At 44.6% G+C, this 17,062-nt stretch overlaps 2 protein-coding genes across 3 annotated transcripts; both read left to right on the top strand.

The window, feature by feature from the left end:
* Positions 1 to 6,000: 6,000 nt before the first annotated feature.
* On the top strand, positions 6,001 to 8,865 carry LOC123048702 (uncharacterized). Its single transcript, XM_044471749.1, has 3 exons — positions 6,001 to 6,155; positions 6,945 to 8,331; positions 8,416 to 8,865. Exon 2 carries the CDS (start codon positions 7,006 to 7,008, stop codon positions 7,438 to 7,440), a length of 435 nt encoding a protein of 144 aa, XP_044327684.1. The 5' UTR covers positions 6,001 to 6,155; positions 6,945 to 7,005; the 3' UTR covers positions 7,441 to 8,331; positions 8,416 to 8,865.
* Positions 8,866 to 9,329: 464 nt separating this feature from the next.
* LOC123048684 (probable plastid-lipid-associated protein 10, chloroplastic) lies at positions 9,330 to 13,581 on the top strand. Of its 2 annotated transcripts, none has more exons than XM_044471733.1 (8): positions 9,330 to 9,752; positions 9,826 to 9,930; positions 10,025 to 10,165; positions 10,455 to 10,550; positions 11,371 to 11,451; positions 12,760 to 12,846; positions 13,147 to 13,202; positions 13,276 to 13,581. In XM_044471733.1, exons 1-8 carry the CDS (start codon positions 9,345 to 9,347, stop codon positions 13,388 to 13,390), a joined length of 1,089 nt encoding a protein of 362 aa, XP_044327668.1. In that variant the 5' UTR covers positions 9,330 to 9,344; the 3' UTR covers positions 13,391 to 13,581. The 2 variants fall into 2 exon arrangements, with proteins under 2 accessions (XP_044327668.1, XP_044327674.1); XM_044471739.1 differs by having other exon boundaries at positions 9,485 to 9,747.
* The last annotated feature ends 3,481 nt before the right edge of the window (positions 13,582 to 17,062 follow it).

The following is a 17,062-nucleotide window of genomic DNA, read 5'->3' as shown; positions in this document are numbered from 1 at the left end:
AGTTTGAGGAGTTCATGTATTCACTATGTGTTAATGCTTTGGTCTGGTACTCTTTTAAAAGGACGCCTTAATATCCCTTTGTTTCCGCTAGGACCCCGCTGCCACGGGAGGGTAGGACAAAATATGTCATGCAAGTTCTTTTCCATAAGCACGTATGACTATATTCGAAATACATGCCTATATTACATTGATGAATTGGAGCTAGTTCTGTGTCACCCTATGTTATGATTGTTACATGATGAACCACATCCGGCATAATTCTCCATCACCGATCCATTGCCTACGATCTTTTCATATATTGTTCTTCGCTTATTTACTTTTCCGTTGCTATTGTTATCATCGCTACAAAACACCAAAAATATTACTTTTGCTACCGTTACCTTTTGCCACCGTTACCACTACTATCATATTACTTTGCTACTAAACACTTTGCTGCAGATATTAAGTTTCCAGGTGTGGTTGAATTGACAACTCAGCTGCTAATACTTGAGAATATTCTTTGGCCCCCCTTGTGTCGAATCAATAAATTTGGGTTGAATACTCTACCCTCGAAAACTGTTGCGATCCCCTATACTTGTGGGTTATCAAGTACCTCTACCGTCGACCCTCGAAGGCACCGTGGACGTCAAGTTCCTCGCCATGTACTACTACCGTCGCGGAAGGCCGTTGAGTGAACAACTACCGTCGACGTGTACGACTACAATGTGAACGTGTACACGACGACCCCGGGGACCTATGTTGCGCCAAGTACCTCCACGATGACCCAAGCATCTACAGAAAAACTTGTACCACTACCGCCGAGGACCGATAGTACCACTACTTCTATTACCATCGCAGGAATGACTACTTCCACTACTTCCCTCGACAAACTCGAACCGCTTCATAAATGCACCTTTGGAAAGGTATAACCGTCGAGACGATAACCCGTGGACGAATGCTTTTGTTGTATGAGATGCTCGTGTTTGCATCGTGTCCGAATTGCACATTGCACGTTCCTCCTCGTTTACCATGCCACCGACATGTGGGACACCCGGTAACCGGGATCACCCCACCATCTCTAGCATGTTCCGCACATCCACACACTTCTTCTTTTGCACCAGCATTTCAATGAATTGCTGGATCATCGGAATGTTGCCATTGCACCATTCCCGTTATCGTTGTCGTGGCACCCTTTCATTCTGTCATGGCGACAAATGCTCTTATCATGCTCATGTCAACTTTTTCATAAAATTGCATAAAACTGGAATATGTCACCCGCATCATGATAACAACATTTAAAATGTTTAAAATTGTGTTTGCATTATATTGCTAAATGTCACGTGGGGATTTTCCGGAATTATTGTTGTTGTTTCTGGCCTCATTTAAACTTGCCTAAATAGTTAGTTTAATTATGCTTCATCTCTTGCCATGTTTAACAACATTTAATATTGTTGAGTAGCTTAAATGAGAGCAAATTAAATAATTGAATGTGGTGTTTTGTCAATATGCAACTCGTTGCATATTGCCCACTTAATTTGTAGTGTTGCTTGTTGCACTTTTCCATGCCATGAATCATTAAACTGGACAGCATACTTGATTGTGCATCATGCCATGTTTATATGGTGGTTGTTTACCATGTTGTTTGCTTCTTTCCGGTTGTGCTGCTTCTCGATAGTTCCGGTTATCGTTGCGATTGTGAGGATTCGTTCGACTATGCCCATTCGTCTTCTTCATGGAGTCGATCTTCTTCCTAGCGGGATTTCAGGCAAGATGACCGTCACCTTGGATCTCACTACTATCTTTGCTATGCTAGTTGTCTCGATGCTATCGTTATGTCACCGCTACCTATCACTTGTTTATCAAGCCTCCCAATTGCCATGGAAACCTCTAACCTTTTCCACCATCCTAGCAAACTGTTGTTTGGCTATGTTACCGCTTTACTCAGCCCCTCTTATAGTATTACTAGTTGCAGGTGCAGTTGCAAGTTGTTCCATGTTGGGACATGGATATCATGGGATATCACAATATCTCTTATTTAATTAATGCATCTATATACTTGGTAAAGGGTGGAAGGCTCAGCCTTTTACCTGGTATTTTGTTCCACTCTTGCCGCCCTAGTTTTCGTCATACCGGTGTTATATTCCTTGATTTTGCGTCCCTAACACGATGAGGGTTTACGGGCCCCTCTTGACAGTTCGCTTTGAATAAAACTCTTCCAGCAAGGCCCAACATTGGTTTTAACATTTGCCATAATAATGTTTGAACCTAATAATTAATTGGCATAGGGCGTCGTGAACCCGAGGATTTTTCTACATAGCAGGGGGGCCAGTGCTGATGGTGTTGGTCCCAAACTGAGCACCGTGCGGGACCGCCCCTAGGCAACTTGGGGTATGTTGGTACATGTACGCTTAGCTCATTCATCGTGGCCTGAGACGAGATACGCACGGCTACTATCAGGGTGTCGGCACGTTGGGAGGTCTTGCTGGACTAGTTTTACCATTGTCAAAATGTCTTGTGCACCGGGATTCCGAGTCTGATCGGATGTCCCGTGATGGAGGATTGTCTCCGCGGATTGTGAGCTTGTCATGGGCTAAGTTGGGACACCCCTGCAGGGTTTTAAACTTTCGAGAGCCGTGCCCGCGGTTATGTGACAGATGGGAATTTGTTAATATCCGGTTGTAGAGAACTTGACAGCGATCCCGAAATAAAATACACCAACCGCGTGCATAACCGTGACCGTCTCTTTTGAGTGAGTTCGAGAAGAGAACACGGTGGGGTTATGTTTGAACATAAGTAGTTCAAGATCACTTATTGATCATTACTAGTTTGCGTAGATTCTTACCTTATTCTTGTACTCGTAAGTTAGCCACAATACATTGCTTAGCCGCTTGCTGCAACCTCACCACTTATCCTTTCCATACCTTTTAAGCTTTGCTAGTCTTGATACCCGGGATTGCTGAGTCCTCGTGGCTCACAGATTACTACAACAACAGTTGCAGGTACAGGTAATGCGATGCTCATGATGTGAGAGCGATGCTTGATTGCTTTTGGAGTTGTTCTTCTTCTTCGATCAAGGGAATAGGTTCCGGGTCGGGGAGCCTGGGATTAGCAGGGTGGATGTCGTTCTTCTTTTTTCGTTTGGTTTCATCCGTAGTCGGATCCTGCTCTTCTGTATGATGATTGCTATGTATTGATGAACTGTTGTATTCATGTTGTAGCTTGTGGCGAGTGTAAGCCTTTACCTTGTATTCTCATCTATTCAGTACATGGTATGTTGTAATGATATCCACCTTGCTATGCGCTCGAAATGCGATTGTGCCCCGATCATGAATTCATCACGTGATTGGGATAGAAATCACATCTTGGGCGCTACACTACCGTAGGACGAACCCGCGCAGCTCTCCTGAGAACGATCCTTGGGAAACCCGGCACGATGACCCGGCGAACCCTAGCCGCCTCCGACGTAAGAAAGAATAGACTCGAGATAGCAGGGCTAGTCGAACCTCTCGTCGACTTAATCCCATGCACGTTGAGTACTGCGCCGAAACACTGATCGGTGTCCTGGCTGGGGACTTGGGCCTCATATCCAGTCCTATCTAGGCCCGACTCGTTGTCGCGAAACACTGGCCCATCACGGCCCACAAACTCGTTCAAATGATGCGCCCGGGCGGCTCCGATCCCGATCGCCGGGATTTCCGGAGCTGACGCCGCGGTCGCCGTCGGCGCCGGTCCAGCCACCGCCCGGCGGCCTTTCTTCCTCCTCACAACCATGGTCCAAGACTCCGGACGAATCAAATCCAAAAGAGTAATATTGGGTAGACATACCTTGGGGATGGGGCCCTTCCATGGCCTGATCGCCGACGCCGTCGTCCTCCGATGAACGACTCGCTGGATCATCTCCTTCTTCTCCCCCGCGTATAGTCCTTTCCTTGTCGGATCATCCAGGGGCAGCACTTTGTCTATAGTCGAAGCCACCTCCTCCTCGCCGTAGCCTGAATTAAAGAACTCGCAGATCAAAACCAGATGGCGCCGGCGATGGTGGAGATTCCGGCGAGTCCGCATCCGCCTCCCCATCCGCTTCGTCAGCCTCGTCAAATTGTTTCCACATGTCATTGTATCTACGACAAACTGTTTCCACGTATCATTGTGTGTTTTGTGCAAATATAGCAATCCGATATATAAAGGCTATCAACGCAAAAAACATGTTGGTTTTGTAAACCTTCTCCCTCCTCTTGCTATAACATGTTTTTAGCAATCCTATATAGAAAGGCGACTGTTAAGCGCCGGCGCACCGACAGAGCAGTTCGGCCGGTCTAGCCCCAGCCACCCAATGCGTGGGATTAGAGCCGTTCGATCACCCCTCTCCCATGTCATCGTCTTCTTCCCCCTTCCCCCTACTTCAGATTCGCCATGCGCTTACCCCCGCCCGCCGCGCGCTCGCTCCCGGCTGCCGTTGGATGCGCCCCCGGCCGCCGCGCGCTCGCCCCCGGCCGCCCAGCGCTCGCTACTTCATGGTCGTCGGCAACATTAGTTGCAGCCCGCCGGCGTGTCGAGTCGAAAACTCGCCATGGTCATCATTGTACATGGTGGAAGCTTATGCAAACGCTGGTTGTAGCTTTTCCATAGCCGGTTGCAGCTTTCGTCCTCCGACCATAGCTTCTGTTCACCTCCGGTTGAAGCATTTTTGTTTGTCAGTTGGAGCTTTTCCCATCAACAGTTGTACCTTTCTCAGGTGCCGACTGCAGCTTCCATGGCGCCCCCCTCAGTTTCCATGTATCTCTGGTTGGAGCTTTTTTCTCAGCGGTGGTAGCATTCTCGTGTGCCGGTTGTAGCAATTTGAAGTGCTGGTTGTAGCACGACGTGACAGCATTGTAGCAAAAATTCCCGACGCCGGCTATGGCAATGCCGCAAAATGAGACACCGGTTGTAGCAAAAAACAACACCAGTTGTAGCAAATATCGCTGGATCATAGTGGCTACAAAACTACGGCGAACTCGGGTTGCAGCTCTGATGAACGTGGTTGTAGCTTTTTTGTTGAACGATTGTAACTTTTTTTCATGGCAGTTGAAGCCTTTTTACATGCCGGTTGAAGCTTTCAACATTATGCCCGTCGTCGGTCGGAACATTCCTCATTGCTGGTTCCAGCAAAAATTCACGCTGGATGCAGCTTTTTTTCCGGCCGGTTCGAGCTAAAAATCACACTGTTTGCAGCACCAGTCACCTCCGGTTGATGCTTGTCGCTGAGCTCCACCTCGCTGCTCGTAGCATCTAGTCGCGACGGTTTGCAGCTCGTGCCATGCTGGTTGCAGCTCCGCCGGTCATCTTTGCATCTCCCCCGAGGTCTGCCCCCGCCGCATCTTCCACACCCCATCACACGCGGCCATGGCGACAGGAGCGGCGCGAGGGCGCTGCCATGCGAGGGGTGCGACCATGGCGATGAGGTTGCAGCAAAAAAGGCAACGGGATTGGGCGCGCGAGGGGGACGCACAGCTGGGCGCGAGTCCACTGGCCGGTGGTGCTTGCCGGAGAAAGAGGAAAAGGGAGGATGGGTCGAGGTGGAAGAAGATAAGGCAAAAAGAAAAAAAAAATAGACGCAGGAGGACGTGGGATAGACACATGATCCCGATAGATTGAACGCTCGCGGGCGCACCGTCTGTAAACATTTCCCATATAGAAAGGCCGTTGGAGATGCTGTAACCTTTTAAAAATTTGATCAACATCCAAAGGCGCACAAAACTGCACGGCGTGTCAACAGCAAAATTGAGCTACATGTGAGCTATCATGTGCCCTGTCTAAGAAAAGGTTCGTGCTAATATTAGTATTAGCACGAAATGACAACGAGGGCAGGAGTGGGTTACTTGGAGGAGACAGGACGGATAGAGCCGATATCCGAGCCGGACCGATCCGCGGAAGCAGGGACGGACAGTGAGCGAGTGAGCTCCTCCGTGTCGACGTCCGGGCCATCCAGGGGGCATTTTGGTCATTCGGCGAACGGCATGATCCTATAAATGGACACCCACCCCTCCCCAACCCCTCTTCGTCCGGGCCGTTGCAATTGACTCCGCGAGAGGTTGGTGTTCCCTGGCGGAGAGAGAGAGGGAGGGAGGGAGAGGGAGGAGAGACCGAAGGCCGCGTTGTTTTTACCTCGTCTCCTCCTCCGCCTTCGAGCTCTACTGGTATGTATCCTCGCCTCTGCCCTCTATTACGTTCTTTTCTGCGAGGTTTTCGCCTCAGATTTTAGGGGTGTTTCGACGAGGAGAGAGGGGAGACCGTGAGAGGTTGCTAGGAGGCGTTTGAATGCGATTTTGTCGGTCCGAATCCCTAATTGGTGTAGGTTTTGGCGCTGTGGTGCGGTTGTTCGTGGTTTTGGTGCGAATTTATCGTGGGCGGTGCGGTAGGTGGGGGTTTCACCGTTTAGATCTGGTAAATTTGTGAACCGGGGAAGGGACAGCTAGGTGTTTGGTTTACCTGCAGGATTAAAAGGGGTAGGTGCTGACTTGTGAATTAGGTTTTGTTTGTATCTGAGAATTTTATATTGATTTTTTTTGTGGGACTTTGTGGGTTCGTTCGTAGTTTGATGCCAGGTGGACTGTACTATCCAAATTATTCAATTATAGGTTGTGGTGTTGTGGGATTTTACTGGTTTTGATCTGCCAAAGGGCCAACGGATTTATAGTGAATCTTGTCAGCAATGTTAGAATTCAGAAATCATAAGTGACCGAGATTTATCTGTAGAAAATTGTGGTCGAAGATAAATCTTGCATGCAAATTTAGTGGCAATTTCGTGAGGTTGCGCCACTTTTAATACTAGTTTTTTCTTGCGTTCGATGCAAAAGTCCTCTCAGATTTACTGCAATTTATTCTATGAACTAGTTCAGTAATAGCAACAAGAACTGTCACCGCATGGGTCATATGCAAGTGCTTCAAAACAAAATTCTGAAGCAAATTCTTGTTCTGGGTTGCAGAAACTCCGATCTCAGAAACCAAGAAAAGGGGGTCTGTGAAGAGGTTTCTCACGGCAGAACAATGGAGGTACTTGGCAAATCTGTGATTGCTGAGCCCAGCAATGTGATTTTCTTGTCCACTATTCTGAACACAGAAGGGGAAATCCCCAGTCACAAGTGTGACATGAGGTGCCAGAATGAGCACATCTTTGGAAACATGTACCGCTGCAAATTGACTGGAATGACACACATTTGTGACAAAAACTGTAACCAGAGGATCCTCTATGACAACCACAACTCGCTTTGCCGAGTGAGTGGGCAGTTGTTCGCGCTCTCACCACTGGAGCTGCAGGCAGTGAGGGGGATTCGGAGGAAGCATGAAGCTGACAGCAGCCATGAAGGGTGCTCCTTCAAGCGCAGGCGTGGTGCACAGCTGCATCCTTCCCCTTTTGAGAGATCCTACTCCGCCGTGTCTCCGATACCGAGCCAAGCTGGAGATGGCATGGACCTGAGCTAGAGCTAACGAGACTTCCATCTTTTCTTTCCCCGGCTACCTTATGCGGATGTCTACTCCATTTCCCCTTCTTTGACAGGATGGAAACTATAAGAGATTCCTTCTTTATAGACTTATGAAGGGATATGAGACTCCTTAGAGGCACTAAATAATGTCTATGTAGTATCAATTCAGTTTTATGGGACCTTGTTGTAATCGTAACTTCGATTGAACAGCCTATTCTGAATTACTTAGTATTAATCATTTGCTATTACCGTTTAGATTATTTCTCTATAGCGCGGCGCTCTTGTTTGCTCCAACTTTTCATTATTGTAGCTCCTTTCTTTCTTATGCTCTCTTGAGGTTCATTATCTGCTGCATTTCAGTGCATTCAAGCTGTGCAAATTTGCTTGACATAGTTGGTGATGTAAATCCGTTGCAGATTACATTATCCTATTTCTTGGGGCGTGAACTTACTAACTAAATTTCCTTCATAATTAGTGCTTTGCATGGCAGGTTGCTGATCAGGTCTCAGCTATTTATGGTTTGCTCTCATATAGCTTATTTGTTTCAGTTAAATGTTTTCTTCTTTGCAGGTTATGTTTCTAACATCTATATTGCTTCCTCCTGCTTTGTTTTGACTTGCTTCTTTCCTTGACTCCTTTCTGTTTTGCAGGGTGATCCAGGTGCTAACTTTTTTGAAAATATTTTGGTCTTTATGTGATGTTCCCTTTGTTAAGTTGATTTCATTTGTTCATAGTGTTCACTTGTTTTGTATGCTTGTGCAGGTGAATTGGTGTTCTTTCGCACTTCTTGGTCCATGGGAGGCAGGAGCTATGGAAGATCATTGAGATCCTTTGCAGCAGTAGAATAGCGAGGTACCATCAAAGTCTTCGGCCGCAGAATGCTTTTCAGGTAACTGTCGGAGCGCTTGTCAGTTTATTTTGAAGAGATACCGCAAAACTGTTTGCTGCTATCCTTATAATTAGTCTTTTCCAGTGCATTGTGAACAGAAATCATCAGCAGAAGAGAGGTTTGGAACTATTCAAACAAGAGCCAGCCTGAAGCCACTGAAACTTCAAAACTTATACTGGAGAAGAGCCTGCAGGAGCTCGACATCGCATTGCTGCTGCAGTTGGAGAAGTCTACTCCAGTATCTGCCATCTGTGATCCGAAGCAAAGCTCTCTGTAGATCTAGCTGAGTATCCACCATCTGCGATCCAAACCAAGATCTCTGAAGATCTAGTTGAGTATCCACCATCTGCGGTCCAAACGAAGATGTCTGAAGATCTCAAGAGATTTTAGTGTTCCTAATCCAACAAGCTTGTTCTCAACGCAAACTTATACTGCCGTGGAATTTCCTTTTTCCATTCTAAAAGGGATTAGGTCATGATTGTACATTGTAAGGCAATTATATCCGGAGTAAAGGGAACTTTCCTTCTGCGTCAAGTTTTGTTGATTCCCATCTTTGAATGCCTACAGGTTCTCCCTGTGACTAGTAGTAGGATATTTAGTTTTTGGAGTAGTGTTGGGTGGTTACAGTGCTGGGTGCTTATTTAAGATGCTATTTGCACTTCATGGATCTTGCTTGCAATGCAAGATAGGTCTTGAAGTTTTAACAGTTGTTTAAATTTGGATCCCAATGGCCAGTTTGACTGTTTGAGAACATTTTTATGCCAAGTTCTACAAAACACACATGGCAATTTCATTAGAAACACATGGCAATTTAGCAACAACAGATTTTGCTATGAAAATTGTCGTGTGTGCTTGAAGGAATAGCCATGTTCCTGCAACTAAAATTGCTGTGAAAAATGTTTGTTTTGCCATCCACCTTCAGCGAGCGTTCGCTGGATAGCAATCGCATTAAAATTTAATGTGGAATTTCTGCGAGAGGTTACATGCCTAACTGAAAGTCTGAAACGCCGAGGATGGAAAGCTTGGCTGCTAGGCGCCGTGGGAGTGCTACACGCAGGAAGAATAAATCGCTCATTTTGCCAAAAAAAAATCGCTCTTACCGTCGGATCTTCGACGGACGGTGGCGACGGCAGGTGAGGAGGGTATGCATCTCTGGCCAACGGCAGGCAAGAGGCAGCCCATGCCGATGCGTGGCAGCGGAACTGGCCAGGACCTCGGCGCCTTCGTCCACTCCAGCCACACAGAACGCGCACAAAAATGGCGCTCGCCGCCGCGCCCTCCCGCCGGTTCCCCGCCGCTCCTCCCCGACCACCGCCGTCTTCGCCTCTCCAGAGACACGCCCACTTCCGCCCTCAGAACCCACGTCGCACCCCTTCTCCACTCCTCGCCGCCGCGGTCGCCGCCCCGCTCACCGCAGTACGGTCCGTCGGACCCCCGACCCCCCCGACCCCCTCGTTACCTCCACGCACGATCTGACGCTCTGCTCGCTCGCAGGCGGACACGGAGGGGCGGAAGCACGAGCTGCTGCGGGCGGTGCAGGAGACGGGGCGCGGCTCGGGGGCCAGCCCCGACCAGCGCGCGGCCATCGAGGATGCCATCGTACTAGACCCCCGCTCTAGCTCTTTCCTCCAATCGCATTTACTCCTGGGCGGACAGCGAGGGATTCGATCTGATGTGTGCGCGTGGTGTATAGGTGTCCGTGGAGGAGCTCGGCGCCGGGGAGGGGGCACCGCTGGACCTCGCTGCGCTCGACGGCACCTGGAGGCTGTGCTACACGTCTGCGTCGGACGTGCTTATGCTCTTCGAGGCGGCCGAGAGACTCCCTCTCCTGCAGGTCTCTCTCTCTGCCTGTCCACGATTTTTCAAAATTCATCATGAGAATCCCATGACAGTTAACAAATAGTAGAAAGTATGCACATGTTTGATATCGTGGAAACTCTGCTATTCCGTTGTGTGCACTTTAACGCTCTATGGAAACCTGGAGCTATTAGTGGTTGATCATGAGTTGTTTTCTGACACTTCAAATTGCTTTGTAGTGTGTATAGACAGATGATCATGTTTGATAAATTTGCGGAAAGTGTAGGAAGCCTTATGTCAGGGGTGGTGCTTTTGGATATGTGCAGGTAGGGCAAATATACCAGAAATTTGAGTGCAAGGGTCGGTCGGATGGTGGAATTGTGCGGAATGTCGTGCGTTGGAGCATCGAGAACTTGCTGGAGGTATACCTTTATGATAATTATGCACCTATGTGTCCTTTCTTGGAGGTTTTGTTCTTTTAAGCTAACTTTGCGCCAGAACAGGTCTTATTTAGTTTTTGCAAAAACATTAGTTGTTATGTTTTTCTGTTGGTGCTGTCGACTGTGCCTGGAACTCAGAATGTACATGTTTTTGTTTTATGAGTGTCATCATTGTGGATGGTCAAAAAATGCAAAACAGCAGAAGGACAATATCCTTTGTTAACTTGTAAGTTTGTAGTAGGATGGCATTAGTATGCAGTGAAACGGTGAAAGTTTTGCACCTTAGATAGCATGGTGTATATTTGCTTCTTCTTTACGACAATTCATCTTCACAAGTTGCTGATATATACTTAAGTAGAGCCTTTAGCTCATCATATGTGCTTTTCTGCCCTTCTACTGATATAAACATGACTTGGTTGTTTCCGTTTAACCAATCGAAGAGGGGAGAGGCTGGTTCGTAAAAAGGATCATTGTATCATATGCATGGATATGGCCATAATATAGTGAAAAGCATAGGAAAACGGTATTTTTAGCTTTGCAGCGGCTTGGTAAAATGATTGCAGAATGTTCATAGTCCTTTTGTTACAGGAACAGATTTTGGTCTAGAATTGCATTATTTTTATATTTTGCAGTCTGTAGTATGACGATTTTTGGCATAAAAATGATTTATAATCCCTTCATTTGACATATTCTGCTTATCAGCCTGTTTGCATGTCATTGATTAAGTACTGTATACACTTCTGTCTTTAACTCTCATTTGGTTTAGCTCTTTTGTGTTTGATTCTGTTAGTGGTCTATATAGGAGCAAGAGGGTGCAACACTGATGGTCTCTGCAAAATTTGATGTTCTGTCTAAGAGCAACATATTTCTTCAGTTCGAGGAGGTAATTTTTCTATTGAAAATATCTTTGCCTGCTTATTCGAGGGAGTGTTGTAATAAGAAAGATTGGGGGTGATGATAAGAAAGCAGGTTAGACATTTTTCTCCATACAAGCTTAGGCGTAGTTTCCACTATCTTTCAATACTGGAACGCAACATCAATCCAGAATCAATATGCCAGGCATGGCTGTTCCAAAGGGTTTTGCTACCTACTATTAACAAACCAAAACTAGAAGTTCCAGCTGCCACCAAAAGTATAGCAATCAAGGTTACTGAAAAAGGAACGACACTTACAGCAGCTCAAATGGATGCCAAAACGACCATAGAACATTCCCTGAACAGCAGTTCTGGACTCATCGAAGTGATTCATCAATAGAAGCTTCATCTCCCTGTTCCTTGACCCTCCCCTGAGTCAACACTCAACAGCACTTGTTCAGCAGCATCTGCCTGGTCCCCACCCCTGCCAGCAGCACCTTCCTGTCTATACCCACATAAAAAATTCCCGTTATGTATGGGAAAAGAGCATGCATAAACTAACTGGAAGGAAATTAAGAATCCATCAGAAAAACTGAATAAGCGTATGTTAGATCTGATGTGATGTTCAGTGTGCAGTAGTGGTAGGCTACGTAGGTGATAGGTATGCTCTATGAGGTATCTCCGCATCTGCAGCTAAGTACTCCCTCCGTCCCAAAATAAGTGACTCAACTTTGTACTAACTTTGTACTGAAGCTAGTATAAAGTTGAGTCACTTATTTTGGGACGGAGGGAGTAGTATATGAATCACATTAGCATTATCCATGATTCATTTTCACATGAAACATGGTGCTAGAATAGAGCCAGACTCTGACATGTTATCTTCATATTTCTAACTTACTGCTCATGGCTACGAGTTGTTTGCAATGCACACAGGGTAGTTGCACAGTTCTTTGTTGGTTTCTCTCTTTTTGGCTTTTTTTTTCTCGAACACACCTGGAAGGGTGTCATTTTCATTGAGAAGAAAAGTGCTAAGATAACGCAACGACCAATATCTACTATTTTAAACTTAATTTTTGGCTTCGCTTTGTTTTGGTTTTAGCTTAGTTTTTCTCCCTTTTGCCTGTTTGGCTATAAGATTCACGCCATCTATGTGCCTTCTAATACAAAATGGCATGCATTTATATGTCTGTTTGAGAACAAAAAGTTATTTGCAATGCTGAAATTTGTCCGTTTTCTGTATTTTCATGCACCATCTAAAGCTAAGGCTTCTGGGAAGAAGTCTGTGCTTATGCCACCATCTTTTCTCAATTTTGTTTTCTTTGATTTATGTCTAATAGGTTGCTGTAGAGAATATCAAGATTAGTGAGCAGCTACAAGCACTGATAGCTCCTGCTATACTTCCTCGGTCTTTTTTGAGTCTTCAGGTAAGCCAGGTTATATGAATATAATTATCTCTTCAGTTTGAATATTACCTGTTATGGTTACAATCATTTTCCCTTTTCATTAAAAGCATGCACATCCTCTGTAGTCCATATGTATATTTTCATTCGACAGTTATAATAGTTTTGAGAATGCTAGTTACCAAAAGATTTATTGTTATTCTCTTTTGTTCCAGAATACAACGGTTATTGTAAAAGTAATTATTTATTTAGGATCATTGTTTCACTTTCAAAATGCTCATCAACTATTATACAAGTGTTTCATTGCAGTGACTATTTTTGCAGATATTGCAGTTCCTTAAAACTTTCCGAGCTCAAGTTCCTATCAGCGGCCCGGAAAGGTACTTTTTCGAAAAAAACAATCTTCCTTCTTTGCTTCCTTTGTTCTTAAGTTCCATACTGAATTTTTATCAGACGATCGCCTGGAGGACTATACTATCTTTCTTACCTTGACCGTGACATGCTCCTGGGGCGTTCAGTTGGCGGTGGTGGTGTTTTTATTTTCACAAGAGCCCAGCCTCTATTATGAAGGTTTTCTAATTTCCATGGGTGTGTTGTATAATAAATGATGGTTATAGATGGGCTTACCTGCATACATTAGGTATGTGAAATCTGATTACTGTCCAGTTCTACTTATAGCAATCACCTTCTGCTTCCGTGTGTCAAGAAAAATCTTTTTGTTCATCAGGTTTCTAAGTTAATTGACTTGATGACTTTTTATTCTGTGCATTGGCATGTGTTTTTGTTTGAGTTCTGCTATATGTACGGCGTTTTCACGTTCGACACAAGTACAATAGCAGATGCATGTGCTTTCATCGAATCTACCAGCTCTATCTGGAAAAGGAAACAAGTGGAGCATGCAGCCCAGTTGAGACACATCGGATCGTATGAGATTTGTACCTGAAAATATCATATGCAAAGCAATTCCGTTTTTGTTTCTAGTATTATCATTGTTGAAGTGTATATATGGATTGCCTAGCCCTTTCCATCAGTTCGGACTTTTGGTTGCGTTGGCTAGTGCATGAAGCTTGACAATCATATCTGCATTCTTTTCAATGTGCCTATATCACTCAGTACCACTGGCGATATGTGATTGTTCATGCCTATTACTGTAATCTTAGCCTAACAAATTTACTAATCTGCACTGTATGACTGTAATCAATAAGTCTTTAAAATATGTTCTTGCTGTCTGTGCAAATTCAGAATGCAGTTAACATTAATCTTTTGGGTTGATCTTGTTGGGCTTCCTTTCCAGTGTAGTAGCTGTTAGGTGATTGGATTCTTTTTTGCTGCAGTTACTATCTGCATACCATTATTGATGTCCCACAAAAACAATTATGTACTTTTCTTTTTGCAAGAAATAAATATGTGCCTATCATTCATGTGTAGCAAGCCTGTCACAGATGATATTACGGCAACTATTTTATTATAGTCACATTTACTCATACAATTATTGTTAAGTTGAAGTGACAGGGTTATGTTGATCCCTTTGCTGATTAAATTATCAACTCATTTAAATTGTTCCCATGTCATATAATTCAGGTCACTTGACATAATAGTTAGTGAATATGAGTCATCGTAGTGGATGTAAGTAGCTACCTGGAGTCTCTTTGCTTTCACTGCAGTAGGAGTATTGGAACTGTACCCACTGACATATGCATATTTAGAATCAATTTAACATTTGAGTATTGTGTGCTGTTATAGATATTTTGGGCCATGTGTTATTGGGGGACTTGTCTGCAGTTCACAGATTAGTGATAGCGGTTTTGTAGCTTGACATGGACATCAAGCAGTGTAAGTCTAATGAAGCTTGTCAGCTGGTGAACCATAGGAGGCGATGAATTATCAACTTTTCGAAATTGATAGTAGTAGTTCAGAAACAAAGAGCCCAATATTAGTTATTTTTATCCTAATATGTAACAAAAGTCGTTGCCTTAGTATTTGGGCATATCATACGGAGTCATTGGTTTCTGATCTTTTCATTTAGGCATGAAAGGATCACTGTAGGACTCACCATAAGACCAACTTATAAGGAATACAAATTGGCGACACCCTTAGACCTTAGTAATTGGGCATATCACATGGATTCATGGACCATGCACTCAGAACAAATATCATTTCAAGGCAAGTGGCCAACCTTGTGCTAGAATCGTGTGATTTTTTTTTTTGACGAAATTGTAGTCCTCGATTTGGTTATAATGGAAAGTGGTGTCATTTAAGTACTTATAACTACACCTCAAACATTGCACATGCCCACTCTTATGGCTAAAATTCGAACTGTGCTTTACGCCCCAGTTGTATTTATCCAGTAATCCTACGAAGTTCAGCACTTGGGTTGTTGGTTTACCATTTACACACTTTATTAAACTAAAGGGGTCACCATAGTCACCATGCTGCTACTTCAAACTCTTCTGTGGGCAAAGCTAAATGCCAAAATCTCTGCTGTGAGTAACAGGTCACTATGTTTGAGAACCAACAATATGTTGAGTAGTCAGGCGAGGTGATTTTACCCTAGCCTACCAAGATCCAACCCCAAGTTTGACATCTTGTGTGTCTCACCAAGGTGGATCATGCATAGGTGATGGATGACGTACCCTTCGATAGTGAGGTGCTTTTGGACTCTGTCTTCTTGTGTGAATACGCTGGCATGCGTCTATGTTGTGTGTTTAAACCCCCAAAAAAGGAAAAACAATTTGCTATACTTATTTGAGTTAAAAGTGTGTAACGGAAGTGCCAGGTTTTTGTTTTGAAGCCATAGCCGAATACCTTCTTCTAAATGAAGCCATGGGCCAACATTTTGTCTAGTCATGTCAGTAATCTTGCAACTGATCGGCGATCGGCGAATATTCTTTTCTTGGTGTTCGGATATGCTTTCCTTGATGATTGTGGAGATCCACTTGTGCTATGCATCTTTATACACAGTGCATGTGGTGGTAGGATTCTTTGCTGGTGAAGTGCATGTGGTGGCAACCCCTACACCACAAGTTCTTTTTTTGTGTTCATGGTGGGGCTGCAGACCCTCTGTGTCATGCTTTAGATTCTACGCCCAAAGGCTATGGTTAATTAGCTACTTTGAGCCTTATGTCCAGCTCTGAAACCACCAAACGTCCAAGAGGAACTCACATCTTTTTTGTTGTTTGTGTTGTTCTGTTCAATCTGAAGTTGGAAATTTATCTTTAATTCTCTGAGAAAGATTTTGTTAGTCCTCTAGAAGATTTACTGATTGATTTAATCCAACTTCCATGGATGTAGACAGGACGTTTTTCTGCTTCCAGCCTGGATTCCAGGCGCGTATCTGAACGCAGTACTCCTGATTAAAGATCAAGTCACCCTATTGGAGACAAGTCTCATCAATTTCTGTACCTCTTGTCTGTACACTTCCGCGTTCACGGTAATTCCGTGGAATTGTCTTGGTTTCTGGGGAGCATGGCCATTTCACACCTCCAGTCAGCTATCTGGAAGATTGACAAATTTCAGGATGAAAAGTTCCATGTCCATGCATGCTACTGTCAAATGTCCGAGGTCCCTGATTTGCCATTGCAATTTCCAATTGCATTAAACCAGTCAACTTTGTGCTGTCAAATAGCCGAGGTCCGAAGTTTCCTATATATTTCTTTTTTAATTGAGCAGCTGGTGCGGTCGTTTTCTGCGTGGTGTCACACGTCTTGTTTCTAGTAGTGCTGTCTAGGTGATTCAAATTGATTGAATTGTTCAGACTTCCAAGTTTCATCATCCTTACGAGAAGTCAGTTTCGGCCGAAATTTCCGAGGTGAAACGGATGTTTTCGGTGTTTTTGACTGGTTCATGGTTTTTCCTTGCCGCCTTTGTTGCCAACATTATTAGTTTTGGTCGGGAGATTGATGACCAGTTGCCACGCGGTGTGCCGCCAACAATTATAGCTTGTCAAGGAATTTTACTCGTAATGCATATGCTTTATGCTTTGTTACGGAGTTGAAGCAAGATTAATGGAGTTATTTTTTCGCGGGAAGGAAAGATTAATGGAGTTGAGAACTTGGGATAGCACTGGTAATTTTTCGAATTTATATGTGGGACCAGTTCATTTCTTTATGTCTTCATATCAAGAACCTCATTTGCGTGTGCTCCTCATGTATATATGCACATGCGCTCGATCGTTGTCAAGGAATCCGTTGCGTGTGATATTAGGTGAATGCATACGTCAGCTCAAGTTTGCAACAGATCG

Source organism: Triticum aestivum, chromosome 1A (assembly GCF_018294505.1).
Source record: "Triticum aestivum cultivar Chinese Spring chromosome 1A, IWGSC CS RefSeq v2.1, whole genome shotgun sequence".
Classification (NCBI taxonomy): Eukaryota; Viridiplantae; Streptophyta; class Magnoliopsida; order Poales; family Poaceae; genus Triticum; species Triticum aestivum.
Note: the sequence above shows the minus strand (reverse complement) of the source record. Positions and strands in the feature narration are given on the sequence as shown.

Coding starts and splice junctions, on each gene's coding strand:
- LOC123048702 (XM_044471749.1), top strand. CDS start 7,006: ATGGAGGTACTTGGCAAATCTGTGATTGCTGAGCCCAGCAATGTGATT.
- LOC123048684 (XM_044471733.1), top strand. CDS start 9,345: ATGGAAAGCTTGGCTGCTAGGCGCCGTGGGAGTGCTACACGCAGGAAG. Junction 11,452..12,759: donor TATTTCTTCAGTTCGAGGAG/GTAATTTTTCTA, acceptor TATGTCTAATAG/GTTGCTGTAGAGAATATCAA. Junction 12,847..13,146: donor GGTCTTTTTTGAGTCTTCAG/GTAAGCCAGGTT, acceptor CTATTTTTGCAG/ATATTGCAGTTCCTTAAAAC.